The sequence below is a fragment of the Chenopodium quinoa genome, unplaced genomic scaffold (genome assembly GCF_001683475.1).
Source record: "Chenopodium quinoa cultivar QQ74 unplaced genomic scaffold, ASM168347v1, whole genome shotgun sequence".
Lineage (NCBI taxonomy): Eukaryota > Viridiplantae > Streptophyta > Magnoliopsida > Caryophyllales > Amaranthaceae > Chenopodium > Chenopodium quinoa.
The window spans coordinates 9,017-18,125 of NW_018742656.1; the positions used below are offsets into that span (position 1 = coordinate 9,017).

Sequence of the window (9,109 nt, forward strand, 5' to 3'; positions counted from 1 at the left end):
AAACAAAGGATCACATTTATTGTCTTGTTTTATTGTAACTTTTGTAAGCCTTGCTCTTATAGTCCAATAATTATAAGAACACGTGCTAAAATTGCTACATAATGCATATGTTTACTTAACTTAATTAATATAGGTGAAGGTGTGTTTAATTAAAAAATAGCAAAGAATTAGAAGCAAAAGTGCCTCAATATTGAGGAAAATTGCTTTGTGACGTTTGGCTTGAGTAGCGAAGAAAAAAAAAAAAAGGACCTCTTTTGTGACGGTTGTGTCAGTTAGTTTCTTTGTGATTTTTGGCTCGAAGAATATCAATTTTTTTGTTTCTTTATGAAACCTTTTGCATGTTAAATTATCATCATCATAACTACTCATATTTTGAGTATTTTAGATCAAAAGGATACTACGTATACATTGTTGTGATTGTCTTCGTTGTATCTCGTAGGAGTCCTAATAGTTTCGTGATACCCGGTGTGTAAATTAGGGTCGAAAATATTATTACACCAAAAAAATAATGGGAAATATCAATTATTAGCCCCTGGCGAGGATCGAACTCGCGACCTTTCGCTTACGAAGCGAACGCACTACCACTATGCTACGGAGGCATTTGTTATTTGAATATTCTTTAAACATTAATAATCTCTTACATCGTTTTGCGGTTTAAATAACTCACTTTTCTACTTGGGCCTTTTGAGTTTGACCCACGAATTGTATCACTAAAATAGAGTAAGTTCATATTTGAAGTCTGGGTCTACCAAAAAACATCGTTATGAGAGTATTCAAAGTTTTAGACTTTCAGTACTAATATCGTAAGGTTAGTTTTTTTTGCTTGCATGGTTGAATTTGAACTTTTGAAGATCCTTGTTTCTCACCAATTTTTCTAATCTTAGATATATAACATTTATATATTAATAAACTAAATCATCATACAATATAATTACAAAGTAATACAAAAATTCTTACTCTTTTATGTCTCAACACCCTCCCTCAAGTTGGAGCATGTATATTTTGAACGTCTGACTTGGATAACAAAATAAATTTTAAAGTGCACTTGGCATTATTGTCTCCTTGATTTGATCTATTTGTTATATTCACGACAAAATATAAAAAATAACAATTGACATTTTGGTTATATAGTACTATTTTTTATTTTATCTTTTAGAAAATTTATTCTAGGATTGAGGGTTTTTCTCAAACCTACAGTCACACATCCCTAGGGTTTTTAAGACATCCATTTTTTAAGGTTATAATACTTGATAGTTGATACATGTATGTTTCAGATTTTTGTTTAAACCCAGTGCTCCAATAATTTAAAGTTTTTGTTGAAAATTCATGTGCATGAGTTTCAAAGAGAGAGCTTTGTCAGGTACTCTAACAAGTTATTCTTTGATAAACGTATACTCTTCAAAAGGTGGTCATATAATGTTGCCTATGTTTATGGCCAAGCCAGTGAAGCAGGAGGGGTAAGGGTGTGTAGTTTGGGGAAGCTACAAGATGGTCATTATGCATGAACAAAAAGAGGACGGAGTCACGGAGATGGTGTGGCCGGTGGGCAAAAGCAGGCGGAGGAGGCAGTGTTCAGTGTTAGAAGGTTTGGGATAAACGCCCCCTTTCCAAAATCACCACTACACTCTACACACCCCTATATATTTGGCTGGCATCATTCCTTCAAGAAATATTGCAATCATGGAGCGAAAATTGATCTGAATATTACCTAGAAAGAAAACGCTTCACATACTGATCGCAGACTCACAGTACATTGCAGTCCCTTTGAAACTTCACGACAGTTTTTTGACATTTACCTGATTGTAATCCCTTTGAATCTTACGATGATTTTTAACCCCGGATATTGCATAACTCAGATCACAACTAGACTAGAGTGAATGTAATAGTAGAAAAGTACATGATCAAAACCTTGTACAGTCTCAACAGAGGCAAAAGATAAAATAGGAGAGACTTCACTACTTCAGATATACTGATTCTGAAGAATTTTTATGCTGTAATATAATTTATTAACATTAGATACTCTATACAATCCGCTGAAGAACATGAGGTGTTAATGAAACAAGTATTTTAGTTCCTATCCGTGGCTTTCTTATTATTTTACGCCTTTTACATAGATTAAAATTCAAAGAAAAAAAAAATTAATCATGATGATAGAAGCATCAAAAGGGTAAGGTAAACATTCTGGGGTAAAACGAAAAGTAAAAAAAAAAAAAAAAAAAAGGGTTGTTACTTGGAAAAAAGTTGCCTGCATCGCCTATTAGGCTTACGTTGATGGCAAGCTGACTCACCAATAACGATCTCATTTACCAAGTCTTTGAATATGGATCGCTCTATATCGAGGACAACATTGGAAAATTCACCTCGGAAATCCGTCCAACTATCTGATCTATGCACAACATCCTCCCACAAGATGCATTTCAACCCATCCTCCTCTTCCTCTAAACTGAGATCCTGCTTTTTAACTTGAAGCAATTCTATCTCGGAGCACAACTCTCTCAGAAGCTTCTGAGCATTAAGGGTCTTCTTAGCAAGTTTTGCAGGCTTCAACCAAGGCTCACTAGGTTGGCCCATAATGGCCAACTTTCCGGTGAGAATTTCATTCACAGCATCAAATATGAGTTTGCGGTGAAACTTTTCAGGCTTGGATTTGCTGAGAGAAACCTCATCAACATTCCCCCCTTTGGCAAGCAAACTGCTTGCTTTTGTCTGCTCTAAAACATAAAACAGTTCTGGGTTGATAGGATGGCCAGATGGGTGGAGTTGGAAGGCTGTGAAACCCGAACTAAGCTCTCTGAGTAGGAGACCTGAAGCCAAGAGTATCTCAGATATGTATCTGTGGTCTGGATTAGTGTTCTCACACAGTGAGGCTATGTAATCTGTCTGGGCTTCATCATGAGTTGAGTTCAATCGTCTGAGCTTCTGAACCAAGTTGTCAATGCTCTGTAATTTCTTACGACTAATCTCAGAAGGAAGCTCCAAAACTGTATTCTGAGTAGAAATCTCATCTACTGTACTCCACAACTCTGTCTCGGCATCATTTGATTCAGCAACTAAATTTGTGTCATGAACACAAGGAACCAATCAGTGGGTTGTAGGAGAAAATAAAAAAATAAATTATATAGAAATTTGCCCAAAAAAAAAAAAAGAGAGGGGGTGGGAGTGGGGGGGGGGTCACACAGTGGCTTCTAATTATTGCAGTTTCCATATGGTGGAAATTTTTTTTGGTCATATTCTAAAATGATCCTCTACTTTTGCATATATCTCTAACATGGCCTCAGTCATATCTGTTTTATGGCTAACTTTTGGTGTTTGTTTAAGTTTATAAATATTAAAAGCATTACCTTTCAGCTAGAGATAAGTTGTTTTGACCCTTTCGGGTGGGTTGTTTTACACAAGTCATGTCAGAATTAAGCAATCAACACACAAAAAATACATTTCTGTCCAGATATGGCAATCAGCATAACATTTCAAAACCATTTCAAGCATGACAAAGATCCTATTTCAATGCCATACAAAGTTCAGCGTTACTATGTAATCATCTTTATTCATTGAAGTGAATTCTGAGTCTTCATAAAAGGTTATTATTGCAGTATAACAAAAATATGCTAGCAAATCCTATGCACCTCAATGCAGAAACTACCATCTCAGGCCTCCTAGAAAAAGGAATGTAAGTTGACAATGAGTAAACCTACTGAATCAAAACTACAAAAGGACGGTGGCAAGGAAATTCTGGCTGCAAGCATCAATGGATGATTGGATGCAGCAGCTAGAAACCCATAATTTATCTTCACATGTATTTATATGGCAATGGGAAAAAATTAAAAAAAAAAATTTAAAATTAAAAAGGATAAAAAAAAAAAAAAAAAAAAAAAAAAAAAACCATTAAAAGGAATAAATCTTCACCTTTAAAGACATCTATAGTTTGTTTAACAGGAGATGGAGAGCCTTCCATGTATGCAGAGGAGTTGAGCACTGAAACAGGACTTGGCTGTTCAGGGGCAAAAGCAGGATATCCCATCATGCTCTCGTCTATCAACCTTAAGCTCAAATCCTGCAACAGATTATACATGTACATCCTTAGCCAAATGATCTAGAATGGTCCAAAACGGCCATCTCATGGTCATAAAAAGATCAAAAAAAAAAAAAAAAAAAAACTTACTTCCTTTATTTCTTCAGAAACCCAACACTTATCCCCAGAAGGACTCTGAAAGACGGCTGCATCCACAGGCTGCTTGGTGCTGGTGCTTTCTGTATCCATTCTTGGCTCCAAATTGGCGTCAGATTGCACATATACATTATCTTCTTGACAGCACAAATTCCTAGATTCGCTACATTTTTCACTTGATTGATCATCAATTTGTTGCACACTGCTGGTCTTGGTTAATCGTTGTCTCCCACCTGGGGAGCTAGATTCAGTTGTCTGCCTACTAGGTTGCCTTCTAGATTTGTTTGAATCAGCAGGTGGGGTTGGAGGACGGGATCTCTTGTCAAACTCCAGCTTCTTCTGTTGCAATCTAGGGCTTACGGATCCCGAATTTTTTGATGAATTTGCAGTACTATCTTTGGCTATCTGTGATGATCTTGATGAAGATGGAGCCACTTTCAAATTTCTATTATTAAATTTCTTATTAGCAGCCTGATTTATGCGACTGTCTTTAATAGTCTGATCCTTGGGTATTTTGCTACCAACTGAATTCCTTCTGTGAGATGCACCATCGCTGCTCTGGGGCCGTTGAAGAGAAGACAAGCCATCAATAGGGATGATGGAGGAAGCAGGAATGCTAGATTTCTGGACAAGCTTAGCAGGCTTCATAATAACAATTGGGGATTCAAATGCTTTTGATGTGCCACTTCCCTTTTGTTTGGAAGCAATAGCTCTATTAGTGCGGAAGTCATGGGAGCTCCCAGCATTCGTATCAGAACCAATTCTACTGCCATGGTCCCTCTTGTCTCCCACATTAAAAGAGTACTCATCTTTTGAGGCCTCCAATATACCCTTTACTTGCATTGCTTCCAGTATCTGCTTCAGGGCACGAAGATCCTTTCCAGATTGTTTGAACTCGATATCTTTCAACCGTTTCTCCATTTCACCAAGAACTGACGGGGAAGTGCTTGATGTGCTCGGTGAGGATTTTATTTGTTTTGAAGCTTGCTTTGGAGAAGCTCGACCTCCATCCAGATTCTTCCATGGTGCTGGTTCAATAGGAATTTTCGAAGTAGGAATTGGTTTCATGATTGTATCAGAATTCTTCCACCTCGGTGAAGTTGACTCCTTCCTTGTGCTCCTTGGCGATTTGGGAAGACAAACTGGCCTGCTTACATCAGTTACTCTCAATGGTGCTAAAGAGGGACCATTGTCTTCAAGGAACATCTTTATTGGCCCCAATTGACTTTCATTGGAACGTTTAGAATCGGGCAACAAATCAAGGCCCATGAGTCTAGCTACCACACTAGAGGGCCGCGACTGATTATTTAATGGCTGCAGTGCACTTTTAGCTCTTTCATTAGAGATGTCGCTACTTAATTTTGAATCAGTATTGGAGCTCCTTGCAGAACTTTCTCTACTGTCCAAAGAAAACCTTGGAAGATCTTTAATCTTGCGACTTATCTCTCTCCCATCATAAGAAAATCTAGGAGCATCTCTTGGTATTGGAAAGAAAGATTCTTCCTGTGACTCATGAGATAATCTCGGTTGTTCATTTTCATTATAGTTCAACCTAGCATCACGAAGTTTAGCAAGAACTCTTAAAGATTCCTTAATGTCAGCTGTCATGTTATTCCCCTTCATCCCAACTCCTAATGATCCATCCACTGATTTCGACAACTGCTGAGGTCTTGGAGAATCACCATGTTTCAAAGTGTAGCCTGATTTATCCTCCTCCTTAGCAGTGGTCTGAACTGGTAGACCACGAGAGTCTCTGTACATTGAATCCTTAACCACATCCCGAATATCAACAGAAAGCCTTCCCATCCTGGGACTAGCACTAGTCTGGCTTATGACAGGGTCTCTTGAAGGAGTCTCTGGAAAAATAATTCGATCCATGGAAGATGGCTCTGGTTGTCCTGTTCTGCCGCAATCTAGGGAGGAAAATGATGATGACCGTGATGAAGAAGAAAAGGAGGCTCTTGATGATTCAGTGGATCCTCGTTTTTCATTTGCATTTTTGTTTAGATTCTTTTCCTGCAACCACAAAGCTAAATTATTCAATCTTAGTTGATACAAATTGATAACAAATGCAAGTAGTATCCTACATTGACGTATCCTCAGATGACTATACTCAAAGCTAAATTGGAAAGTAGTGCTTAAAACTCCAAAGTGTCAACATAATGAACTGCACTTGATACATTCACAGCTAATCATATTTTGTTGAAGTTGATTATTCATGAGTTCAAGCATTGGCCATCTCAAGGAGATTGTTGAGGAGTATACAAAACTAAAATGTTCCGCCACTTCATTATCACACTATATCATTCAATTTTCCTCACCGTGATTAAGTTTTAAGACTGGCATTTCTCTGTTCATCTATAATAATCCATATGCACAGGTCGCACACCCATCAAGTGATTAAACAAAACTAAGCATAGACATAACAAACTGCACATAAATGAAACAAATTAAACAAAGATAATAGAAAGGTAGCCAAGTTGATATCCAGTACCAGCGTTGCACGATTGTATGCATTACTAGAATCAGCATCCAGGTCTTCATTGCTACATTCAGAATTGCCTGTAGAAAAGGGCGATAGATGATTAATACATGGTACAGCATTGAGCATTTGGCAGGGGACAGGCAGGGTAGATGATTTCACACCACAGGTATACAATCTCAAAATTCAACATAAAATTAGCACCATCCTTTCACCCAATACTCGACGTGAACCCGTGACATGAAAAATGTAAATAGTAATTAAGATGAGAAACAAATTACATAAAGAATTTAAAATTGTGAATAGGTACTAGCAAGAACCACCAAATCAACAGAAGGTAGAATGCAAGTTATTATGACATTCTAACTCCTAAAAGTCCTATTTGCAAAAATCCAACCATAGGCACAAACAATAATGACAACCAAAACAACACAGTGTTAAAGGACAGTAGGTTGCCAAATATACAGAAGAATTATAAATGAGCATACAAGATAAGAGAATACATAATCAATCTAACAAATAGCAATGAAACAGTCAAAGATAAAATTATAAGAATATCCCAAATCAACCCAAAGTGCAATTACAGACTACCTGTTGGAGGAGGAGGAGGAAGGAGCCGCCGTGGGTTCGGCCGCCTCCCGGAGATGAGCTGTTGGCGGTCAAAGATTTGGAAAATTCCAGTCATACATCCAATTTGCTTCTGCAAATCTGGATTTTCATCTGCCAATGAATGCAACAATTTTGCAGCCATGGCACCAAAGAAATACAAAACACAACTACCACTTCTCCAAATTCACACACAAAATCCAAACACCCTAACCAATCCCAGATATACTTTTCCCTGTATTCTTTAGGATAATGTTTTATGCCATTTTCCTCCAAATTCAGCAAAATCCAAAATCCCCACCACCTCCTCAAATCTGAGTACAGAAATGTCAGACCCTCAGAATTTGGGAGTGGGGACAAACTATTACTCCTCGGTAATTAAGCTTGAAATTTGTCCTGATTAACTAAATTTAACACTCTTAAATCAGATTTTAATCATTAAAACGCCAAAATTTCAACCTCCAACCACCCAAAAATTAAACCCTAGAAATCACTTCTTCATTACCAACCTTCCAGTCCAAAAAACAAAATCAGTACAAATCAGTTAATCTATCTTCAAAATTAAGCAAGCTAGAACTAAGCAACCCCAGTAGTAATGTCTCCACCTACCAATTTGTGTAAAAATCAACTAAATGCAGGCTTTTACAGTACCAATTTTCTGGGTTTTTTGACCTGAAACTTAACTACCCAGTACAAATTGCAGGAAGATAAGAGATACCCAGATGAGCAAATTCAATTAGCTCAACTGGGTATCTAAAAAAAACCCCAGAAATTTGACTTATAGCTCATCAAGTGAATAACAATCAAAACCCTTGGAATGCAGGAAAAATCACAATCAAAATAAAAACTTTAAGGAAGAATAACTGCAGATCCAAGAAGAAATGTTTGAGTTTGATTTGCGCAGAACACAAAAATAAATGACAACCAAAAGACAGAGAAAATGACAGAAAATGAAGAATTGGAGAATTGTTAAATCAGAGAATATGGAATACAGAGTACTCTCCCTCTACCCATGTGATGCAGAGCAGGTGATTGGCTTTGATTAAAAAAAAAATTGAAAAATAAAAATGGGAAATTTCTTTAGGAATGAAAAAAACAAAAAGGGATTAAATTAGTGAAATCTAATGCATGGGATTTATCTGAAGGAAGAAGAATTTGTGGAGAGAGATGATCTCTTGCATGTGGAATGATTATATGGGTGGGGTCATGGAGGTACCTGCATGGGCATGTGAAGCTGTCAGTTGGAGGAGAGAGAGTGTGTGATAAAACATCTTAATTAGTAGGGTGTCCTTTTTTATTTTATTTGTTTCTTAATTTTTAATTTTTATGAGAAGGAAACTCACTCGAAAATGAACAAGATTATGGAGTTGATGTCTAGAAGTACTTTTTTTTTTTTAATATTAGATACCTAAAACTCTAAAAGTATTTGTTTGATTGACAAAATGAATCTATACTATACATTAAAAGGCGTTTATAAAATTGTGTATGTGTCACGTGTACCCCTTCTTACACATGTATTATGCCACATCATCATTTAACAACCTCTACCATCATGCCACATCATCATTCAATTTAATTAAAAATGCATGCAAAGAGATTTGAACCTAAACTTCATTGAATAAAAACCACATGCATTGTCATCTTAGCTAGAATTAAATTATAATCTATATTTCCACATTTATGTATAAATATATATTGTACAAGTATTATAATGTAATACTTCCTCCGTTTTTTTATTATTGCATCATAGGGTTGAATACAAATATTTTGGTATTGGAAAAAAGTAAGAGAGAGAAAGGTAAAAATACAAAATTGCTCATATGACATATTGATAAATTAAAAAGTAAGTGTGAAAA

General features: G+C 36.5%; 1 protein-coding gene and 1 non-coding gene across 3 annotated transcripts; both read right to left on the reverse strand.

Moving 5' to 3' along the window:
• Positions 1-527: 527 nt before the first annotated feature.
• TRNAT-CGU lies at positions 528-599 on the reverse strand. The gene has a single exon. It is a non-coding gene; the product is annotated as a tRNA-Thr (tRNA).
• A 1,452-nt stretch (positions 600-2,051) lies between these two features.
• On the reverse strand, positions 2,052-8,788 carry LOC110722204 (protein LONGIFOLIA 1-like). Of its 2 annotated transcripts, XM_021901469.1 has the most exons (5): positions 7,239-8,788; positions 6,660-6,727; positions 4,160-6,181; positions 3,904-4,051; positions 2,052-3,050 (listed from the first exon to the last, which is right to left on the reverse strand). In XM_021901469.1, exons 1-5 carry the CDS (start codon positions 7,396-7,398, stop codon positions 2,227-2,229), a joined length of 3,222 nt encoding a protein of 1,073 aa, XP_021757161.1. In that variant the 5' UTR covers positions 7,399-8,788; the 3' UTR covers positions 2,052-2,226. The 2 variants fall into 2 exon arrangements, with proteins under 2 accessions (XP_021757161.1, XP_021757162.1); XM_021901470.1 differs by lacking the exons at positions 6,660-6,727; positions 7,239-8,788 and adding an exon at positions 6,487-6,605.
• Positions 8,789-9,109: the final 321 nt, after the last annotated feature.

Excerpts from the sequence above, each read along its gene's own strand:
- LOC110722204 (XM_021901469.1), bottom strand. The coding sequence starts at position 7,398 with ATGGCTGCAAAATTGTTGCATTCATTGGCAGATGAAAATCCAGATTTG. Across the intron at positions 6,728-7,238 it reads TCCTCCTCCTCCTCCAACAG|GCAATTCTGAATGTAGCAAT; the intron begins GTAGTCTGTAAT and ends CCTTTTCTACAG. Across the intron at positions 3,051-3,903 it reads AACTATAGATGTCTTTAAAG|TTGCTGAATCAAATGATGCC; the intron begins GTGAAGATTTAT and ends ACACAAATTTAG.